Here is a 24,151-nt window from a genome sequence, read left to right on the forward strand (position 1 = left end):
GAGATTTGGAACTCTATTTGTCTAATAACTAATTTAATAGACTAGCCTGTCACCAGGCTGGCCAAAACCCCATCCCATCAAAACAGACTTAAATTTCAGGCGGTCTTTTCAAACAGCTCTTACACTAAAATAGCATTATAATAATTTTCACAGTTTTATTCCAATCTCATAGTGTGGAAATCTATACTAAGTGTACAAAACATTAGGAACACCTGCTCTTTCCATGCCATATAGACTTACCAGACGAATCCAGGTGATAGCTATGATCCCTTATTGACGGCACTTGTTAAATCCACTATAATCAGTGTAGATGAAGGGGATGAGACCAGTTAAAGGATTTTTAAGCTTTGAGACAATTGAGACATGGATTGTGTATGTGTGCCATTCAGAAGGTGAATGGGAAAGATTTAAGTGCCTTTGAACGAGGTATGGTATCAAATGCCAGGCGCACCGGTTTGAGTGTGTCAAGAACTGCAATGCTGCTGGGTTTTTCACCCTCAACAGTTTCCTGTGTGTATCAAGAATGGTCCACCACTCAAAGAACATCCAGCCAACTGTGGAACGCTTTCGACACCTTTTAGAGTACATTCCCCGACGAAGTGAGGCTTTTCTGAGGACAAAGGAGTGTTCCTAATGTTTTGTACACGCAGGAATATCACAATTTTGACTGCACTGGGCCTTTAAGAAAAGCATACTGATGAATATGAAAAATAGATGAACTGATTACATTTGGTAGCTCCAGAAAATTTGTATTGTAATATTCAGTAGACGTTATATCTAATGGCATACAATCCCTAACAAATATATTGCAGTTAAATTGGTCTTTCAAAGCACAACAAAATGTGAGATGTCCAGCAGCTAAATGTCCAGCAGCTAAAATGGTGAGGGAACTCCTCTCTGTGCAAAAGTTGGATTTCAGAATATTGGAGGTTGTGTATTCCTGGAAATATTCAGAACTCATATAAACATACATTTTTTGGGACAAGCTATCTTTTGGTGACACTTACCATGGGCATGGGGGTGACACTTACCATGGGCATGGGGTAAATTGAGAATAAAGCATGATTAGCCATTGGCTCAACTTGACCCTTGCCAAATGGCACAATCTACCCAAAGCAAGGATTTACTTTAATGCTTTGAAGGCCACCTCTGCTTTTTGCTAGGTTTAGGACATCATATTGTAGCTTATAGAGATCCCAACTAATGTATAAAACAGTCTAAAAACGATGTACTTTGGTTGAGATACAAGCATCATGAAACCTCTAACACAATACAATAATTTGACAAGGTTAAATCAGTTTTTTAGACCTAACTTGCTTACAATATTTTCCATGTGGTTTCTGCCTTTACAGACTCAATGCAAATATGGTGACATTATTAATTTTGTGTATGGTTTCCTAGAAACAAGGGGTGGCTCAACTAACCTTGTGGTACGACTTACCCCACTCTCCCCTACCGCTGAGGTTCAAATCCGCTTGGCTAATGCATCTCCTCACAAATGTGTTGTTAAACATAATAATGTAATTGTTACATAACCTCTTTATGCATTCATTTCAAATGATGTTTTTGTATCGCTATGTTTCCCAAATTTTTCACCTCTAACCTATTGGTTTACAGAGCTGGTGAGTCATGGTTTTTAGCTGATTCGCTGCTGAGAAAATTGTATGCAATGCTATTGAATAACAGTATTTATGTTCAGGGTGGTGAATAAAAACAGGGCTTTAGTCATACCCGACAGGAACTTTAAACCCAACACACTCAAGACATTGTTTGACATCTTCTGCTTCACACAGTCGTGGCTGAACAACGACAATATCAACATACAGCTGGCTGGTTATACGATGTACCGGCAGGATAGAACAGCGGCGTCTGGTAAGACAAGGGGCGGCAGTCTATGCATTTTTGTAAACAACAGATGGTGCACGATATCTAAGGAAGTTTCGAGCCATTGCTCGCCTGAAGTAGAGTTTCTCATGATAAGCTGCAGACCACATTACCTACCGAGACAGTTCTCATCTATATTCTTTGTAGCTGTTTACATACCACCACAGTCAGAGGCTGGCACCAAGATAACATTTAATGAGTTGTTTTCCGCCATAAGCAAACAAGAAAACGCTCACCCAGAGGTGACGCTCCTAGTAGCCGGGGACTTTAATGCAGGCGAACTTAAATCAGTTTTACCTCATTTCTATCAACATGTTAAACGTGCAACCAGAGGGAAAAGAACTCTGGACCACCTATACTCCACACACAGAGATGCATACAAAGCTCTCCCTCGCCCTCCATTTGGCAAATCTGACCATTAATTCTATCCTCCTGATTCCTGCTTACAAGCAAAAATTAAAGCAGGAAGCACCAGTGACTAGATCAATAGAAAAGTGGCCAAATGAAGCAGATGCTAAGCTACAGGACTGTTTTGCTAGCACAGACTGGAATATGTTCCGGGATTCCTCCGATTGCATTTAGAAGTACACCACATTAGTCATTGGCTTGATCAATAAGTGCATCGATGACTTCGTCCCCACAGTGACCGTACATACATACCCCAACCAGAAACCGTGGATTACAGGCAGCATCTGCACTGAGCTAAAGACTAGAGCTGGCGCTTTCAAGGAGAGGGACTCTAACCCGGAAGCTTATAAGAAGGCAAAGCATCAATACAGGACTAAGATCGAGTCGTACTACACCGGCTCTGACGCTCGTCGGATTTGGCAAGGCTTGCAAACCATTACAGACTACAAAGGGAAGCACAGCCGAGAGCTGCCCAGTGACACGAGCCTACCGGACGAGCTAAACTACTTCTATGCTCGCGTCGAGGCAAATAACACTGAAACATGCTTGAGAGCACCAGCTGTACCGGAAGACTGTGTGATCACGCTCTCCGCAGCCGATGTGAGTAAGACCTTAAGACAGGTCAACATTCACAAGGCCGCAGGGCCAGACGGTTTACCAGGACGTGTACTGTGAGCATGCGTTGACCAACTAACAAGTGTCTTCACTGACATTTTCAACCTCTCCCTATAAGAGTCTGTAATACCAACATGTTTTAAGCAAATCACCATAGTGCCTGTGCCCAAGAACACTTAGGTAACCTGCCTAAATGTGTATGTGCATCTGTAGCCATGAAGTGCTTTGAAAGGCTGGTCATGGCTCACATCAACACCATCATCCCAGAAACCCTAGACCCACTCCATTTTGCATACCGCCACAACAGATCCACAGATGACGCAGTCTCTATTGCACTCCACACTGCTCTTTCCCACCTGGACAGAAGGAACACCAATGTGAGAATGCTATTCATTGACTACAGCTCAGCGTTCAACACCATAGTGCCCTTAAAGCTCATCAATAAGCTAAGGACTCTGGGACTAAACACCTCCCTCTGCAACTGGATCCTGGATTTCCTGACGGGCCGCCACCAGGTGGTGATGGTAGGTAACAACACATCCGCCACGTTGATCCTCAACACAGGGGCACCTCAGGGGTGCGTGCTCAGCCACCTCCTGTACTCCCTGTTCACACATGACTGCACAGCCAGGCACGACTCCAACACCATCATTACATTTGCAGATGACACAACAGTCGTAGGCCTGATCACTGACAACCTATAGGGAGGAGGTCAGACACCTGGCAGAGTGGTGCCAGGACAACAACCTCTCCCTCAACGTGATCAAGACCAAGGAGATGATTGTGGACTACAGGAAAAAGAGGACCGAGCACGCCCCCATTCTCATCGACGGGGCTGCAGTGGAGCAGGTTGAGAGCTTCAAGTTCCTTGGTGTCCACATCACCAACAAACCAACATGGTCCAAGCACACCATGACAGTCGTGAAGCGGGCACGACAAAACCTATTCCCCCTGAGACTGAAAAGATTTGGCATGGGTCCTCAGATCCTCAAAAGGTTCTACAGCTGCACCATCGAGAGCATCCTGACTGGTTGCATCACTGCCTGGTATGGCAACTGCTCGGCTTCCGACTGCAAGGCACTACAGAGGGTAGTGCGAACGGCCCAGTACATCACTGGGGCCAAGCTTCCTGCCATCCAGGACCTCTATACCAGGCGGTGTCAGAGGAAGGACCTGAAAATTGTCAAAGACTCCAGCCACCCTAGTCATAGACTTTTCTCTCTGCTACCACATGGCAAGCAGTACCGGAGTGCCAAGTCTAGGTCCAAGAGGCTTCTAATCAGCTTCTACTCCCAAGCCATAAGACTCCTGAACATCTAGTCAAATGGCTACCCAGACTATTCATTGTCCCCCCCCTCTGCACCTATCCTGTGTACGTGACAAAAACATTTTTCAAGAGGCAAAACAAACACTTTTTTTTTTTTTTGATAAGGCCTATCCGGTGGGCTAAATCACAATGTGCTGTCATAATAACATTCAACTTGAATATTTGGGTTTGCAAGAGCTATTTTTGAAACATGAAAAAAAAAATCATGTCATGTGTCCTTGACAGAATGCCAGTTTCCTGAATGAGGCCTGTTGGCTACAACTTGCATGGAGACCATGTGAGTGTGGTAGTGCTTGTGTGAACTAAAGCCTGTGTGCTTACCAAAGTTGTCATGGTGCAATAGAAAACTGGGCACTTTGGCACAAAGTGCACATTTTGTTTTGTTATAGGGGTATGATGACTGAATGTTCTTCTAATGAAGACAAGGAATGCTCGACTGACTAATGCTATAGGTAGGCCATAGAATGTGTCATTCTGTGCTGTGCACAGCAACCTCCCCCGGTTATTTTCCTTTATCAGCGTAACAGGCTATTATTCACTCACACAGCTAACTTTGCACTTAAATAATGGTGTTTTTGGCAGACTTTATTCTTGGTACTTCACCCTATAATTGCAGCCCTGAGTGACCACCATAACCAGTTTAATATTATTGGTGGCCCCCTACATGAGTAAAATGGTTTCACCTTAATTGGGGAGGATGAGTTCGTGGTAATTTGCTGAAGCAAAATAAGTGGAATGGTATCAAACACATGGTTTGATGCCATTCCATTCGCTCCATTCCAGCCATTATTATGAGCCGTCCTCCCCTCAGCAGCCTCCACTGGTCTGGACATAAGATAACATATGAGTTTTTCCTCTTGTTCATTCATTGAAATTATGGAACTACTGATGCAACCTGGTCACAGAGTGTTTAGTATTATTCTGTACGTGAATCCGGAACACTCCCTTTAGTATGATATATGTTACGTTTGGTAAAGTTACATGAGTCAGACGGTTACTGAAGGCAAAAATGAAAGGAGGGTGGTTGGTCGGGGTGAATGGGTGGGCGTATAATGTGAACGTCTAGCAACCCAAAGGTTGGGAGTTCAAATTTCATCTGGACTTGAACCCGATCTAACATCTCTGGAAAGACCTGAAAATATCTGTGCAGCGATGCTCCCCATCCAACCTGACAGAGCTTGAGAGGATCTGCAGAGAAGAATGGGAGAAACTCCCCAAATACAGGTGTGCCAAGCGTGTAGCGTCATACCCAAGAAGACTCAAGGCTGTAATCGCTGCCAAAGGTGCTTCAACAAAATACTGAGTAAAGGGTCTGAATACTTATGTAAATGTGATATTTCAAGTTTATTTGTATAAATTTATAAAAATTCAAAAAATCTGTTTTTGCTTTGTCATTATGGGGTATTGTGTGTAGATTGATGAGGAAAAAAATCTATTGAATCAATTTTAGAATAAGGCTATAAAGTAACAAAATGTGGAAAAAGTCAAGGTGTCTGAATACTTTCCGAATGCACTGTACTAGCATGTTAGCTAACCCTTCACCTAACCCCAACCCTTTTAGGTAACTCTTCACCTATCCCTAACCTTAACCCTTTTAGCTAACTTTTCCCCTAACCTTAACCCTTTAACTTAACCCTAACCCCTAGCCTAGCTAACGTTAGCAAGCCAGCTAACATTAGCCACCTAGCTAGAATTGAGGATTCATAACATATCATAGTTTTGCAAATTCGTGACATATAGTACATTTGCAAATTCGGAACATATCATATGAAATGAATACATACGAAACATCTCGGAATTACATACAGAATCATTTGAAATGCTCTGAGACCAGGTTGACTGATGAGGAATGAGAGAAATGTGTCGCTGTACGGACTACAACAATAAAAGGGACTTGATCAAGGTCAATGTTACCAATCAGGCAATTGAGGTGATGGACAGGAGTGTGACATTGAAGTGGAAACAGGTAATTTTGTGACTGAGATATCAAGAGGGGATTCAATTTGTAAGTAGGGCCTACAAAGATGTCGTGTGTAAACTCATAGAAATAAGGGTCAAGTATTGTTCCCTGGGATACAATAGCTTTAAGGATACATGTGCGAATAATCTAGTATAATGGTACATTTTTGTAACCAATATTTTTTTTATATAAAAAATATATATAATTATCACACTCTCAACTTACGATACATTTCTGTTTCCCAGGGTCCAAACGTATTTTGTGTACCCGCAACTCTTGATGGTACTGATCTGTACCTTAGCTTAGCAGAAAAGCAATGTAGAAGAAAGGTGAAGAAAAGGTACATATGTGTACATATGAATAAAGGTACGTACAGTATGTGGATTCACCATAAGGTACAACTATGAATTTTTGCAACCTAAAATAAACGGCTTTGTCACTAGGCCTGAGGGCACACGTCGTCTTCTAGGTTTAAATTGAAGATGTGGCAAATAGGAATCGCAATGTAACCTCAGTAATGTACCATCCAGGTTGTCGGTACCAGGTGGTTAGTCCTTATTAATAGACAGCAATAATTTGTTCACCTTTTCCACACAAACTTTGCGGAACTCAAAACTACAGTGCTCGTCTTTCATTTTTGGTCCGTTATGCATGAATATGAAGGCTCAGCATTTGTTGGTTGCATGTCATGCCTAAGTTTGCTAATCTTGTCAACAAAAAAGTTATTAAAGAGTTTGGCAATATCAAAGGGTTTTGTTGTGAACAAGCCATCTGCCTCAATGAAGGATGGAACTGAGGATGGAGCTTTTTTATATTTTTTTTTGGTGGCCTACTGCAGAGCTTTTTACTATCATTCTTTATATTATTTATCTTTGTTCCATAGTATAGTTCTTCTTTTCGTTTATTTTTGATACGTGATTTCTCAATTTACTGTATGTTTGCCATTCTGCTGTGTTGACAGACTTATTTAGTATTCCCGTTGCCTCTTTCCTCTCCATACAGTTTTTCAATTCATCATCTATACATGGGGAACTGGCAGTTCTGATGGACACATGCCTATCAGTAGCCCGAAGAAGCTTTTTCATAAATGCTTCGAGTGCTGTGTCAAGTTGTTCCTCAGTACACACATCAGACCAATTTTCCACATCTTCGAAATAGGAATCATTGCAAAACCTCTTGTATGATCGCTTATACATTATTATAGGTCCAGTCTTGGGAACTTAGTTTTTTCTAAATATGGCTATTACATTATATTAGTATATAATTATAGGCCAAAATAGCATCATTGATGATATACAGCGCCTTCATAAAGTACTCACACCTCTTGACTTTCTCCAGATTTTGTTGTGTTACTGCCTGAATTTTAAATGGATTAAAATGTCGATTTATTTTCACTGTCCTACATTTTTTTTTTTCACCTTTATTTAACCAGGTAGGCTAGTTGAGAACAAGTTCTCATTTGCAACTGCGACCTGGCCAAGATAAAGCATAGCAATTCGACACATACAACTACACAGTTACACATGGAATAAACAAAACATACAGTCAATAATACAGTAGAACAAAGAAAATAAAAAGTCTATATACAGTGAGTGCAAATGAGGTAAGATAAGGGAGTTAAGGCAATAAATAGGCCATGGTGGCGAAGTAATTACAATATAGCAATTAAACACTGGAATGGTAGATGTGCAGAAGATGAAGGTGCAAGTAGAGATACTAGGGTGCAAAGGAGGAAGATAAATAAATAAATACAGTATGGGGATGAGGTAGGTAGATAGATGGGCTGTTTACAGATGGGCTATGTACAGGTGCAGTGATCTGTGAGCTGCTCTGACAGCTGGTGCTTAAAGCTAGTGAGGGAGATATGAGTCTCCAGCTTCAGTGATTTTTGCAGTTCGTTTCAGTCATTGGCAGCAGAGAACTGGAAGGAAAGGCGGCCAAAAGAGGAATTTGCTTTGGGGGTGACTAGTGAGATATACCTGCTGGAGCGCGTGCTACGGGTGGGTGCTGCTATGGTGACCAGTGAGATGAGATAAGGCGGGGCTTTACCTAGGAGAGACTTGCAGATGACCTGGAGCCAGTGGGTTTGGCGACGAGTATGAAGCGAGGGGCAGCCAACGAGAGCATACAGGTTGCAATGGTGGGTAGTATATGGGGCTTTGGTGACAAAACGGATGGCACTGTGATAGACTGCATCCAATTTGTTGAGTAGAGTGTTGGAGGCTATTTTGTAAATGACATCGCCGAAGTGGAGGATCGGTAGGATGGTCAGTTTTACGAGGGTATGTTTGGCAGCATGAGTGAAGGATGCTTTGTTGCGAAATAGGAAGCCGATTCTAGATTTAATTTTGGATTGAAGTTGCTTAATGTGATTCTGGAAGGAGAGTTTACCATCTAACCAGACACCTAGGTGTTTGTAATTTTCCACATATTCTAACTCAGAACCGTCCAGAGTAGTGATGCTGGGCGGGCAGGCAGGTGCGGGCAACGATCTGTTGAAGAGCATGCATTTAGTTTTACTTGCATTTAAGAACAGTTGGAGGCCACGGAAGGAGAGTTGTATGGCATTGAAGCTCGTCTGGAGGTTAGTTAACACAGTGTCCAAAGAAGGGCCAGAAGTATACAGAATGGTGTCGTCTGCGTAGAGGTGGATCAGAGAATCACCAGCAGCAAGAGCAACATCATTGATGTATACAGAGGAAAGAGTCGGCCCGAGGATTGAACCCTGTGGCACCCCCATAGAGACTGCCAGAGGTCCAGACAACAGGCCCTCCAATTTGACACACTGAACTCTATCAGATAAGTAGTTGGTGAACCAGGCGAGGCAGTCATTTGAGAAACCAAGACTGTTGAGTCTGCCGATAAGAATGTGGTGATTGACAAAGTCGAAAGCCTTGGCCAGGTCGATGAATGCGGCTGCACAGTAATGTCTCTCATCGATGGTGGTTATGATATCATTTAGGACCTTGAGCGTGGCTGAGGTGCACCTATGACCAGCTCTGAAACCAGATTGCATAGCGGAGAAGGTACGGTGGGATTCAAAAGTCAGCTATCTGGATTTGGGTGAAGGAGAAATGGTGGGGGCTTTGACAGGTTGCTGTGGAGGGTGCCGGGCAGTAGATAGACCGGGGTAGGGGTAGCCAGGTGGAAAGCATGGCCAGCCGTAGAGAAATGCTTATTGAAATTCTCAATTATAGTGGATTTATCGTTGGTGACAGTGTTTCCTAGCCTCAGAGCAGTGGGCAGCTGGGAGGAGGTGCTCTTATTCTCCATGGACTATACAGTTTCCCAGAAGTTTTTTGAGTTTGTACTACAGGATGCACATTTCTGTTTGAAAAAGCTAGCCTTAGCTTTCCTAACTGCCTGTATATATTTGTTCCTAACTTCCCTGAAAAGTTGCATATCACAGGTGCTATTCGATGCTAATGCAGAACGTCACAGGATGTTTTTGTGCTGGTCAAGGGCAGACAGGTCTGGAGTGAACCAAGGACTATATCTATTCCTAGTTCTATTTTTTTTTGAATGGGGCATGCTTATTTAAGATGGTGAAGAAGGCACTTTTAAAGAATAGCCAGGCATCATCTACTGACGGTCAATGTTATTCCAGGATACCCCGGCCAGGTCGATTAGAAAGGCCTGCTCGCAGAAGTGTTTTAGGGAGCGTTTGACAGTGATGAGGGGTGGTCGCTTGGTCGCAGACCCATTACGGATGCAGGCAGAGGCAGTGATCGCTGAGATCTTGATTGAAAACAGCAGAGGTGTATTTGGAGGGCGAGTTAGTTAGGATGACATCTATGAGGGTGCCCGTGTTTACGGATTTGGAGTTGTACTTGGTAGGTTCATTGATCATTTGTGTGAGATTGAGGGCATCAAGCTTAGATTGTAGGATGGCCGGGGTGTTAAGCATGTCCCAGTTTAGGTCACCTAGTAGCACAAGCTCTGAAAATAGATGGGGGGCAATCAATTCACATATGGTTTCCAGGGCACAGCTGGGGGCAGAGGGGTGTCACGCCCTGACCTTAGTTCCTTTTTTATGTCTCTATTTTGGTTTGGTCAGGGCGTGAGTTGGGGTGGGCATTCTATGTTTTGTGTTCTATGTTTTCTATTTCTGTGTGTTTGGCCGGGTGTGGTTCTCAATCAGAGGCGGCTGTCTATCGTTGTCTCTGATTGAGAACCATACTTAGGTAGCCTTTTTCCACCTGTGTTTTGTGGGTAGTTGTTTTGTGTTGTTGCACCTTACAGGGCTGTTTCGATTTTTGTTTATTCACTTTGTTATTTAGTGTTCAGTTTTCAATAAAGCATGAACACTTACCACGCTGCATTTTGGTCCGATCCTTCCTGTTCATCAGACGAAGAAGATCGTTACAAGGGGGGTCTATAGCAAGCGGAAACGGTGAGAGACTTGTTTCTGGAAAGGTGGATTTTTCATACAATACCCCATCATGTCAAAGTGGAATTATGTTTTTTGAAATGTTTACAAATTAATAAAAAACGAAAAGCTGAAATGTATTGAGTCAATAAGTATTCAACCCCTTTGTTATGGCAAGCCTAAATAAGTTCGGGAGGAAAAATATGCTTCTTGTCAATAGGGGGGCGCTATTTTCACTTTGGAAAAAATCGTGCCCAATTTAAACGGCCTCGTACTCTATTCTAGATCATACAATATGCATATTACTATTACTATTGGATTGAAAACACAAGTTTCTAAAACTGTTTGAATTATATCTGTGAGTAAAACAGAACTCATTTGGCAGCAAACTTCCAGACAGGAAGTGAAAATTCTGAAAATGGGGCTCTGTTTCAGGGCCTGCCTATTCAATTGCCTTATATTTATCGATATGCATGCACTTCATACGCCTTCCACTAGATGTCAACAGGCAGTGGAAGGTGGAATGGGGTGTCTAGCTTGATCTGAGGTCGAATGAGAGCTTTTGGAGTGGCAGGTCAGGAATTTCCTTTGTCTACCAAGGCGCGAGGCGGAGCTCGACATTAGCTTTTGAAAAGCTTTCGGTTTACACAGCGAATATCTCCGGCTCTGATTTTATTTGATACATGTGATAACATCGTAAAGTAGGTTTTTTCAACCGAGTTTTAGCAGTTTATTCAACGTTTATTGGGATTTTTGGAGTTTTCCATTCTTTGCATCAAGAGAGGGTGGGAACGTTATCAACCTTGGCTAGCATTGTGGCGCGAATTCGACAGAAGAAAAGAACATTCTAAAACCAAACAACGATTTATTCTGGACCAAGGACTCCTTGTACAAGATTCTGATGGAAGCTCAGCAAAAGTAAGAACAATTTATGATGTTATTTCGTATTTCTGTGTAAATTGTTGAGTCCTATTCTCCGCCGTTTTGGTGAGTGCCGTCTCGTAATAACGCAAGCTGTATGTTATGGTAAAGTTATTTTTAAAAATCTAACACGGCGGTTGCATTAAGAACCAGTGTATCTTTCATTTGCCATACAACAAGTATTTTTATGTAAAGTTTATGATGAGTTCTTTGGTCAGATTAGGTGAGTGTCCAAAATAGCTCCGGACATTCTGGGGAAATGTTGCTACATATTCACAATGTATAACCACGGTTTGCAGCTCTAAATATGCACATTTTCGAACAAAACATAAGTGTATTGTATAACCTGATGTTATAAGACTGTCATCTGATGAAGTTGTTCAAGGTTAGTGATTAATTTTATATCTTTTGCTGGTTTTTGCGATAGCTACCTTTTGCGGTGAATAAATGCATTTGTGTGTTTGGCTATTGTGGTAAGCTAATATAATTCTATATTGTGTTTTCGCTATAAAACACTTAAAATCAGAAATATTGGCTGGATTCACAAGATGTTTATCTTTCATTTGCTGTATACCATGTATTTTATGATGAGTATTTATGTATTTCACGTTGCTCTCTCTAATTATTCTGGCTGCTTCGGTGCTATTTGTGATGGTAGCTGCAATGTAAAACTATGATTTATACCTCAAATTTTTCGAACAAAACATAAATGTATTGTATAACATGTTATAAGACTGTCATCTGATGAAGTTGTTTCTTGGTTAGTGACTAATTATATCTCTATTTGGTCGGTTTTGTGATAGCTACCTATGCGGTAGAAACATGGTGAAAATATGCGGTTGAGTCTTTGGCTATTGTGGTTAGCTAATATAAATACATATTGTGTTTTCGCTGTAAAACATTTTAAAAATCGGAAATGATGGCTGGATTCACAAGATGTTTATCTTTCATTTGCTGTATTGGACTTGTGATTTCATGAACATTATATTATATGATATCCCTGTCCCGTTAGGCTAGGCTATGCTAGTCAGCTTTTTTTGATGAGGATGCTCCCGGATCCGGGATGGGTATCACTGAAAGGTATAAACAGGTCACAATAAGTTACATGGACTTTTGCTCAATAAGTGTGCAATAATACAAGCTTCTAATTGGCTCATTCATCCCCCCTCCTCTCCCTTGAACTATTCCCCGGGTCGTTGCTGTAAGACTGTGTTTTCAATCAACTTACCTGGTAAAATAAATAAATAAAAATAGTGTTTAACGTGATTTTTGAATGACTACCACCTTATCTCTGTACCCCACACATACAGATAATTGTACGGTCCCTCAGTCGAGCAGTGAATTTTAAACACAGATTCAGCCAAAGTCCAGGGAGGTTTTCCAATGCCTTGCAAAGAAGGGCACCCATTGGTAGATGGGTAAAAAAGGAAGGAAACAGCTCATGAATTTCACCATTAGGTGACTCAACAGCATTGTAGTTAGTCCACAATATTAAGCTAATTGACAGAGAGAAAAGAAGAAAGCCTGTACAGAACAAAAATATCCCAAAACACGCATCCGGTTTGCAACAAGGCACTGAAGTAATACTGCAAAAATTGTGGCATAGCATTTTACTTTTTGTGCTGAATACAAAGTGTTATGTTTGGGGCAAATCCAATACAACGCATTACTGAGTACTACTCTCCATATTTTCCAGCATTGTGGTGGCTTCATCATGTTATGAATTCACCTTTCAGCAGGACAATAACCTAAAACACAAGGCCAAATCTACACCGGAGTGGCTTACCAAGAAGACAGTGAATGTGGCCAAGTTAAAGTTTTGACTTAAATCTACATCTAGCAATGATCAACAACCAATTTGAAAAGAATAATGGGCAAATGTTCCACAATCCTGGTGTGGAAAGCTCTTAGAGACTTACCCAGAAAGACCGACCGCTGTAATCGCTGCCAAAGGTGATCTACAAAATATTGACTCAGATGTGTGAATACTAACGTAAATTAGATATTTCTGTATTTAATTTAATACATTTGCAAAACTTTCTGAAAACATGCTTTCACTTTGTCATTATGGGGTATTGTGTGTATGTAGGTGGGAGAGGAAAAAATCGATTTAATCCATTTTGAATTCAGGCTGTAACACAACAAAATGTGGAATAAGTCAAGGGGTATGAATACTTTCTGAATGCACTGTATGAGTGATACAGCATGGTCACATTTCATTTGCTCTTTTAAACCTACCCTTTTGGAGTGACTTCAGTAGCAAAAGTCAATCTATTTAGTTTTTAAGTGGAGATCTCTCAACAATCATTCTCACGATAGCACATTGGTAATAGTCAGTGACAAACATAAGTAGGGCTGGGCATGGTTAAAACCAGGTTATGCAGAAAAGAAAGATGTGAAACCTAGCCCTACATAGTATGTCACCCTATATTTTTTGATGATGTCACACCAAATTAACATCCTGAAGTATAATCTATGTGGCTTTCAGTTGAGCAGAAATAGGAAGGAGAAAATGGAGACACTTTTTTTAAAAGCCAAGGCAGATATTATTTTTTAACAAGAATTCTGCCTGAAAGATCTAACAAACGTTGACCAAGTTTAAAACGTAGGCTATGAGTAAAAGGAACGTCTGTGGTGGAACTTTTATGCGTAGGGTATAAGGTCGTTATAGAAGGTGATCTTAATACTGTAACACATGGGAGTCAAACTCATTCCACGGAGGGCTGAGTGTCTACGGGTTTTGGTTTTTCGTTTCAAATAAGACCAAAAAGTAATAAATAAATAATCAAACAAATATTTTAAAAATTAAAAAAGACCTAGACAACAAAGTGAGGGAAGTTCCTTACTAATTAGGGACCTTAATTCAATCAATCAAGTAAAAGGGTGGAGCGAAAACCCACAGACACTCGGCCCTCCGTGGAATGAGTTTGACACGTTTTGGAACAGAAGCAAATGACCGGAAGGCAAGTTCGAATCAATTCTCAATCTTTGTTGTATTATGAAATGCAAATGTGATGCATTGATGTTAATCACCTCTTTTCATCCCAAAAACAAGGTAAATAAACAAAATAAATCATCTAAAGCCTATTGAGTATGAAATAAAAACACACACAAAAGCAACAAAACAAGATATGATGCAAAATGACTCTCTCGTGAAAGAGAAAAAGAATCAGAGAGCTATGGTTTTAAAGCTGATCTAGTAAAAAAATAGAAGGTTAAAACCTTGGATGGGCGAGCAACGGGTAGCTGTAGATAGATCAATTCTCCAGTTGGTGCTGCCCAGCCTATTATTATTTTCTCATTTGCTGCCCCGCCTACTGTTATTTTCTCATTGTGGATATAACGTTGAAAACCTGATGTTTTAAAAGGTACAAATTCAACATATTTTATACAGATTTGTCTATGTTTAAATTTGGTTACCATAATAATGATATAATCCTGTGGTTTAAATTTCGCCCTCAAAACAACAGTTTGACTTTTTTCAAATGCAATCTATTTCCCACGTCACAATACGTTGACAAATTACGTTGAAACAATGTTGAGTCAACCAGTTTGTGACCAGCTGAAAGGCACTCTGAGAAATCATATTGGAGGCGTGGCTTAGTTTCAGTTAGTTATTTTTGTCCACCCGTGAGTGGAAGTGTTGTATCAGTTGAAGTGGTCTATGGTAGAGGTACATTTTTACACTTTCGAGAAGCAAGGCTTTGTCACTCTGGTGGTTCCTATAAAGGCAAAATGTACCTTTCTAAAAGCATGATTTGTACCTGTGGACTATATGTAAGAAATGTACTGAGGTACACACTGGGGTACAATTATGTACCTATAACTAAAAGGTACAAAGGATGTATCTTACAGTGCACCACCCCAGTGACAAGCATTTGTACCCCTTTAGGAACAAATCTAAAAGAGTGTAGTCCCTAAAGTCCAACAAGTATGAATGATAGGCTAACTGGCTAAATATGGCAAAAGGCCTACATGTCAAGCCCAAAGAAGTGGATATATGACTCGATGGATTTGATTTTATTAGGATCTCTTTTAGTCCTCATTTGGACTAATCCTCCAAGAGGCCTTAAACATTCAAATACAATCACATTTTCACATATAACACACTGTTACAAATGGAGGAAAGGTTAACAAAGCAAACATTTGCAATGTAATCCAAGATTTTGAAGAAAGACCGAGCAGTACTCATTTGAGACGTACGCAGTTTCCTTTTCCAGTATCTACACCCTGCTCACATCATTTCACATTCATGAGAGTGGCACGCCCCGGGACTCACTCCCCCTACCATCTGTTGGATAAAAGCAGGTTGAAGATGAGGACAGTACAGCTTGGACAAACTTGAAGGAAAGCAGAAGACTTCTATCTCCCACGCAGAACTTCACAGAAGAGGAGAACTGAGTTTTTTTTCTAACAACAACAAACAAAACATGATTTCGGCTGGATTTTTTGCACATTCTTGGTTACTTGCACTACTGACTCTTCATTGTGCAAAACTTGGAGGTATTGTATAATGTTTCTATACATTTAACATTTTGAAAGGGATTACACTCAAATCTATTATTTGTCTGCTATGAAACAGATTGTCTGAATGCATCATGTTTTTTCAAGCTCCCTCATTTTCTTCACACTTTTTCTCTGTCTCTTCTATTCACAGGTACCCAGAATTTTGGCTCTCTGCAGGAGCCTGACGTCCCTTTCCCTCCTGCATACCCAACCCTACAGAATCTTGCTGCCATATGTCAGTATGGACAGAGTCGCCCCCGGTATCCACCTAGCTTCTTTCCTCGCTCTGGTGTCAGTTTTTTCCGGCGCTGTGGAAAAGCCATCAATCGTTTGGAGTCTTGGTACGGCATGTGCTGCAGTGGAGAAGTCGCCCAGCAAAACGTCCAGATCCTGTGCTGCGCTCAGCAAGCTGTGAGTCGTGTGTGTGTGTGTGTATTTATTTTATATGAATATATTGCATATTGGAATTATTTATTTTAAGTTATTCTATACTTTTATCTATGTTTCTGTCCTTGCAGTGGCAGAATGCACTCTCCATGTTCTGTGTTGAAGAGTTTGCCGTAATGACCAAGGCATACCCGTGCTGCAGGAAGAGTGGAGAGGCCAGGTGGAGCTGCTTTAACGATGAACTCCCAAACCCCTTTTACGAGCCCACTGCAGGCTACATGGCCCCCCAGATGCCTCATGAACCAGGGTTCACCTGGAAGCCAAACACATGTTAGAGGCCACATGACTACAATATTTTGTATCACCTGAGCTTTTGTCTAAAAACACTTCATGTTTAATCTAATGATTGATTACTATTTCTGGACCGATTTTATTTGGATGGTATATTAAAGGGTTGGGGTTAGAGATAGTAAGTGTGTTGATAATTAGTTGAACTGTACACCTAGGGAGACTATGCTATCCAAATTAGTTACCTTTTCTGTGTAATTTTTCATGTTTGCACTGCTTCTTTTCTTGCCACTGAAAAATAAAAATATTATGCAAAACGTTTTGCAACCCTCTTTATTATTGTCACGATAATTGCACATATCTACTACCACCACCAAGTGTCGCTGTTGTTCCAACAAACTGACTGAATTTGATGTATTTTTGGTATAGTTACCTGCGGGCCAGATTGTATGGGTACAAATTCCTGATAGTTCTTAAGGAATTTATAGTTTACTTTCAGACATGTTATGTAGCACTATATTGGGATCACTTCAATATGGTGTTCTTTCACGCGGCAGGATACATTCCGAGTAAGAATTTCAGATTAGTCCAGTGTACCGGGTAGTGCTGCAGCTGACCAACCACCTTAAATATCTGCAGCTGCACTACTTCCACCTTTTCCTTTTTTCGACTCCTTCCAGGGAGGATTCGCTTGGTAAGAGCGCTATGTTAGAGTGTATAAGCGCAGAAGTATACCCGCAGCTATTCAATAGCTTGGAGCAGCTAGCTAGCCTCTCCATCAGGGTCCTTTGCTGTCCCCCCCACTCGGTTTGGCTTGTGCCATCTCTTTTGGGTTTCGTCCTTGTGACAGTGTACCAACGTGTGCGATACTCGGTTTGGTCTACCACTATTGCGGCACTGAGGGTTTGTCTTAGTTGTGTGTGACATGTCTGTCCACCGGAACCCTCCCGGTTATAGCCTTTGGGTTCAGGGACCGCACCTACCCCACAAGATCGGGAGGCTGTGCAACTTTTACTGGCAGGCTAGCAGTTCTTCCCTAACATGCTGACCACACCGTTCGCATTTCGTGCGCGAGCGTTGCAACAAAAAAAAAAGTACACATGTTATTCAATCATTGCACCCACAATACTCGCACGCCTCTGTGTGGCCAGCCGCTAAAATAGAAATAAGTTATATTTGTGACGCTCAAAGCGCTGCAAGTCCTTCCTCTCCCATCTCCTCATTGGTTTTTAGGAGCATATACAGTTGAAGTCGGAAGTTTATATACACCTTAACTGAGTTTAAATGTATTTGGCTTTCACAATACAGTTCACAATTCCATTTAATCCTAGTAAAAATTCCCTGTCTTTTTTACCTTATCTTTATTTAACTAGGCAAGGCAGTTAAGAACAAACTCTTATTTTCCAGTGGGTGTGCCCATGCCCAGTCATGTGAAATCCATAGATTAGGGCCTAATACATTTATTTCAATTGTCTGCTTTCCTTATATGAACTGTAACTCTGTAAAAATGTTGAATGTTGTATTTATATTTTGATTCAGTAAGATTTGAGACGAGGGCTGTTGGTGGAGGGTCGAAAAAGACGAGGGCTGTAGCTTTCAAATGACATGTCACTTTCTATTTTCTGACAGAAATAGGGGGGAACCCACCACCAACTCGCCAGACCCTGTACAGCATGGCTATCAAACTCATTCCACGGAGGGTAGAGCGTATGCAGGTTTTTTTTCTTTCTTTCAATTAAGACCTAGGTAACCAGGTGAGGGGAGTTCCTTACTAATTAGTGACCTTAATTCATCAATCAAGTACAAGGGTGGAGAGAACCCACAGACAATTGGCTCTCCGTGGAATGAGTTTGATACATACTGTACAGGGTCCAAAACAACCACTCAGAGTTTAACAGGATAACTTATAGGAAAACAGCCATAATGTTGTTAACCAATATCATTGTCTTCATCCAGTCACATTTGATTCTTTTCAAAGCTATAGCTCACAATATTTGACATACAGCAGGTTTTTAAAGGACCAGACTTGTCGTTTCGTGTTTTCATTTTGGCCATGGAAAAAAATATTGCGATACTGGTATCGTCACAGCCTTTGTACATTTGTGGGATGAAAATGTTGCTGAGATGTGTCATGTTTGTAATGATTATGTTAACATTGTTCTATCATGTATAATTTTGCATCTCAACATTGTAGCAAGGAACTGACTTCAACTTGGTCAGCAACTGTTGTATATGCTATATCAAGCTACTGCATTTTTATCAACTTCACTGAGATACTCCATCTACACTTGACTGTTTATCAAGGGCCATATGTATCAAGCGTCTCAGAGTAGGAGTGCAGATCTAGAATCAGGTCCCCCCCCTGTCCATGTCATATTATTTCTTGTAATCTAAAAGGTTAAACTAATCCTAAATTGGTACTCGCCGTTTATCTCTTTTATCCCTTCGTCCCGTGTAGTTGCTGCAGAGCTTTTTGAGGTCATGCACTACAGCAAACTTTTGGGGATCCACAACCTGGAGCAGGTGGCCCGGGAGCAGGCTGGAGAGGAGGCAGTGGGGGCGGCCGACCAGAGGCCCCCACCATCACAGGGCCAGAAGTCCCTCTACTGCACCGCCATAGAGGCCATCCGAGGAGAAGCGCACGGCAAGGAAGCACTGGACACTGAGAACAAGTTTGTATTATGCATTTTCTTTTGTTGTAGGAGTTTAACCCTTGGCCTATAATGGTCAATCTCAATCCACTGATATTGCCCTTCCACATCGGTCTTCTTACGAAAACGTCTGTAGCGTCCAAAAGGTTTGGGCTACACACTAATATGACCCCTCTGTGGAAAGCTGAGACTATGACGAACACAATGGTGTTCTCCGTTTTGAATGGAAGTATTGATGGAAGTGTGCACTCCCTGTCATGTATTTAAAAGGAATATGGTGGAAACTCCTTCCAGCCATGCTTGCGCCAATACAATGCTTTTAAATGCATAATGGGGTGTGAACGAGTGCACACTTCTTGAGAAGGGTACAGAATTGGAGCGCAGGGAGGCCAACACCGCAGGCTCCGGACCCTCTCCGTTCCCCCAACCCTGCAGTGGCAGCTGCCTAGGAGTCCCACAATCCCAAAGCACACAGACCGAGACTGAGTGAGACAGCGGTGATCGATGTTAGGTGGGAGGGTTTAGGAAAGGAAGGGGAGTTTTGGGAAGAGATGTGGATAATGAGAAATGGTGTCTGGTTTGTTATTAAGCATATTGTGGTCATTGGAAGTTGCAGTTGAGAGCACATACCAGTGGTTGACGCCTTGTACAAAACAAATTATTAATGTTTCCCATACACTCAGGCGTGCGGTCAGAACGCCCTGACCTACTCCCCAAGACCCCCACACACAATGATGTCACCAGTAACTCTGGTGAAACAACCCTCCAACTCATCGTTGGGAAACTCGGGGCTCACTACCACGGCTCCTCCCATCAGGTTTGTGTCTGTGAACGAGTGTCTTTCGCCAAGCTGTCCTGTTATATAATTGTTATAATTATAACTGTTATAATTTCCCATTGTCTCGTCACTACATCACATCTGTGTCATGTTAAAACGGTTGTATAATGCTTTAATTAATAATGCTTTCATTCATTCGTCCTCTCACAGGTCAGTGGGAAAGGAGGAGCACAAGGCAGCCAGCACAGAGCAGGACGCTAGCACCCCCAAGAGGTGAGGAACGGAAATGCATTCTAAGCTCTTAGTTTCACACAGACACAACTTCTCTCTTGTCCTCAGGTGTTGAAGCACTGACATCAGTGTCATCAGTTGACGAGTGTTTCTGTGGAGATAACGGCATAGTTCCTCAGACATACTTGCATAACAGCTGCATTCGATACCTCAACCTCTCAATACTGCAACCTATTAGTACCTAACAATAAAAGTATTTAACACCTTAATCCAGCGGTGTCAAACTAATTCCATGGAGGGCCTAGTGTCACCTGGATTTTGTTTTTTCCTTTCAAGTAAGCCCTAGACAACCAGATAGGTCTGGGCGGTATACCGTATTTTACTATATACACACACACACACACACACACCGGTATTGATGCACGGACCGGTTTGTGTTTTTACTTTACCTTCTATAACGGTATTTCAATGTTTGGTTTGTTAAATGTGATACGCAACTCAGTTCTTATAGTTTACTCAGTTTGCTACTTGAGTAGTCTTTCTCCCCCTCCTCCTTCTGCATGCCGCTGACCACACCAAGCCTGCCCCATCACTCAAGGAGAGCGCAGATGTTGGACCACGGAGTCACAAGCACTTTATTGCGCTTCACTCTGCATAGTCAGATAGATGCAGAAACATGCTGCTTTCTACATGTGTTCTATAACTACACTATTAATGTGTCTTACTGTCTGCAAACTACTGTCTGACAGTTTGTCTTTTCTTAGCAAGTTCTAGCTAAAATGAATTGTTAGCCACCAATTCTAAATCACTAGTTAGGTAGCTTTCTAAAAATGTACTAAGAGTCAGAGCAAACAAAGCTAGCCAATACAGTGCCAGTGCTGGTGTAGGCCTAGATAAGCATGTTTGTGCAACGGTATCTTCTAAATCGGAGAGGAATAGGCAAAGCATGAATATGCTAGCTTGCTACATGAGGTAAGAAAACATGTAATGTAACATCTAATTAGGGTCCCCTGGAAACACTGTCCAACACTGTCAATTCCTCCCTGGCATATTCATTTGTTGTCATGTCAAACAATATATTCAAGATGCTGCCCACGGTAGTGTTGGAATCATGGAAATATAATGATTACTCTAATTCTGTAGTTGGGATATAGTGATATTCCATCTACAGAACTAGATTCATTATTCTACTTCCATTACGCCAACAGTTCACCAAATAAGTAGGCCTAGATTTTTGCCCATATCATGCAGCTCTGCATGGCACAATTTGGAAATGTAAAAGTGTAGGAAATTGAAAAATTGCTTAAAATGCAGATGTGTTGTTGTTTGAAGTTGGATTGAACAGTATAAAACAATCAGAATGGAGAAAGACCCACCCTAAAGGTCATGAACTACTCAAACATATTCAGAACTTAAAGATGGCGCGGAAGAACATGGCTGATGTTTTACATTTACAACCAATTGTGCAATTTTGTTTTTGCATTTTGTGTAACTTATTTTTTTTACTTATTTTGTGTACATAATGTTGCTGCTACCGTCTCTTATGACCGAAAATAACTTCTGGACATCAGAAAAGCGATTAATCACCGTGGACTGAAAAACTTTTTTCTTTAACGAGTCCTACGAGAAGGATATCGTGCTTTCACTGGAACAGGCTCAGATCCACGCCTTTTGGGTGAAGAAAAGACGCCGGAAAAGAAGATGCAGATCGGGGATCCATCTGATAATCCGGCGGCCAGCGAGCAGACTCCCAATGCCTTCCATTCTCCTTGCTAATGTGCAATCGTTGGAAAATAAAAAATTTATGACCAACTAAACTCAGCAAAAAAAGAAATGTCCACTCACTGTCAACTGCGTTTATTTTCAGCAAGCTTAACATGTGTAAATATTTGTATGAACATAAGATTCAACTGAGACAAACTGAACAAGTTCCACCGGCATGTGACTAACAGAAATTGAATAATGTGTCCCTGAACAAAAGGGGGGGTCAAAATCAAAAGTAACATTCGGTATCTGGTGTGGCCACCAGCTGCATTAAGTACTGCAGTGCATCTCCTCTTCATGGACTGCACCAGATTTGCCAGTTCTTGCTGTGAGATGTTACCCCACTCTTCCACCAAGGCACCTGCAAGTTCCCAGAGATTTCTGTGGGGAATGGCCCTAGCCCTCACCCTCCGATCCAACAGGTTCCAGACGTGCTCAATGGAATTGAGATCTGGGCTCTTCGCTGGCCATGGCAGAACTGACATTCCTGTCTTACAGGAAATCACGCACAGAACGGCTGGTGGATTGTCATGCTGGAGGGTCATGTCAGGATGAGCCGGCAGGAAGGGTACCACATGAGGGAGGAGGATGTCTTCCCTGTAACACACAGCGTTGAGATTTCCTGCAATGACAACCAGCTCAGTCTGATGATGCTGTGACACACCGTCCCAGACCATGACGGACCGTCCACCTCCAAATTGATCCCGCTCCAGGGTACAGGCCTCGGTGTAACGCTCATTCCTTCGACGATAAACGCGAATCCGACCATCACCCCTGGTGAGACAAAACCGTGACACGTCAGTGAAGAGCACTTTTTGCCAGTCCTGTCTGGTTCAGCTACGATGGGTTTGTGCCCATAGACAATGTTGTTGCCTGTAATGTCTGGTGAGGACCTGCCTTACAACAGGCCTACAAGCCCTCAGTCCAGCCTCTCGCAGCCTATTGCAGACAATCTGAGCACTGATGGAGGGATTGTACATTCCTGGTGTAACTCGGGAAGTTGTTGTTGCCATCCTGCACCTGTCCCGCAGGTGTGCTGTTCGGATGTACCGATCCTGTGCAGGAATTGTTACACGTGGTCTGCCACTGAGGACGATCAGCTGTCCGTCCTGTCTCCCTGTAGCACTGTCTTAGGCGTCTCACAGTACGGACATTGCAATTTATTGCCCTGGCCACATCTGCAGTCCTCGTGCCTCCTTGCAGCGTGCCTAAGGCACGTTCACGCAGAAGAGCAGGGACCCTGGGCATCTTCCTTTTGGTGTTTTTCAGAGTTAGTAGAAAGGCCTCTTTAGTGTCCTACGTTTTCATAACTGTGACCTTAATTGCCTACCGTCTGTAAGCTGTTAGTGTCTTAACGACCGTTCCACAGGGGCATGTTCATTAATTGTTTATGGATCATTGAACAAGCATGGGAAACAGTGTTTAAACTCTTTACAATTAAGATCTGCGAAGTTATTTGGATTTTTACTAATTACCTTTGAAAGACAGGGTCCTGAAAAAGGGACATTTCTTTTTTTGCTGAGTTTATTAAGATTATCCTAACCGGTATTAAGATTATCCTACCGGACATTAAAAAAAACTAACATCTTGTGTTTCACCGAGACGTGGCTGAACGAAGAAACGGACAATATAGAGCTGGCGGGATTTTCCATGCACCGGCAGAACAGAGACGCTACTTCTGGTAAGACGAGGGGTGAGGCTGTGTGTCTTTTTGTCAATAACAGCAGGTGCGCACTGTCTAATATTAAAAGAAGTCTCGAGGTATTGCTCGCCTGAGGTAGAGTACCTTATGATAAGCTGTCGACCACACTATCTACCAAGATAGTTTTCATTTGTATTATTCGTAGCCGTCTATTTACCACCACAAAGCGAAGCAGGCACTAAGACCGCTCTCAACCAACTCTATAAGGACATAAGCAAACAATAAAATTATTTTAGCCTACTTGGTAAATATTTTCTTCTTCTTGAACTGCACTGTTGTTTAAGGGCTTGTAAGTAAGCATTTCACGGTAAAGTCTGCTTGTTGTAAGTTTGTATTCGGCGCATGTGGCAAATAAAGTTC

At 41.9% G+C, this 24,151-nt stretch overlaps 1 protein-coding gene across 1 annotated transcript; it reads left to right on the top strand.

The window, feature by feature from the left end:
- Nucleotides 1-15,804: 15,804 nt before the first annotated feature.
- Nucleotides 15,805-16,984, top strand: LOC120027314 (extracellular matrix protein 1-like). The gene is made up of 3 exons (XM_038972239.1): nt 15,805-15,987; nt 16,142-16,401; nt 16,509-16,984. The coding sequence occupies exons 1-3, from the start codon at nt 15,915-15,917 to the stop codon at nt 16,710-16,712; spliced, it is 537 nt and encodes a 178-aa protein (XP_038828167.1). The 5' UTR covers nt 15,805-15,914; the 3' UTR covers nt 16,713-16,984.
- The last annotated feature ends 7,167 nt before the right edge of the window (nt 16,985-24,151 follow it).

This window comes from Salvelinus namaycush, chromosome 32, assembly GCF_016432855.1.
Source record: "Salvelinus namaycush isolate Seneca chromosome 32, SaNama_1.0, whole genome shotgun sequence".
In the NCBI taxonomy this organism is placed as follows: domain Eukaryota; kingdom Metazoa; phylum Chordata; class Actinopteri; order Salmoniformes; family Salmonidae; genus Salvelinus; species Salvelinus namaycush.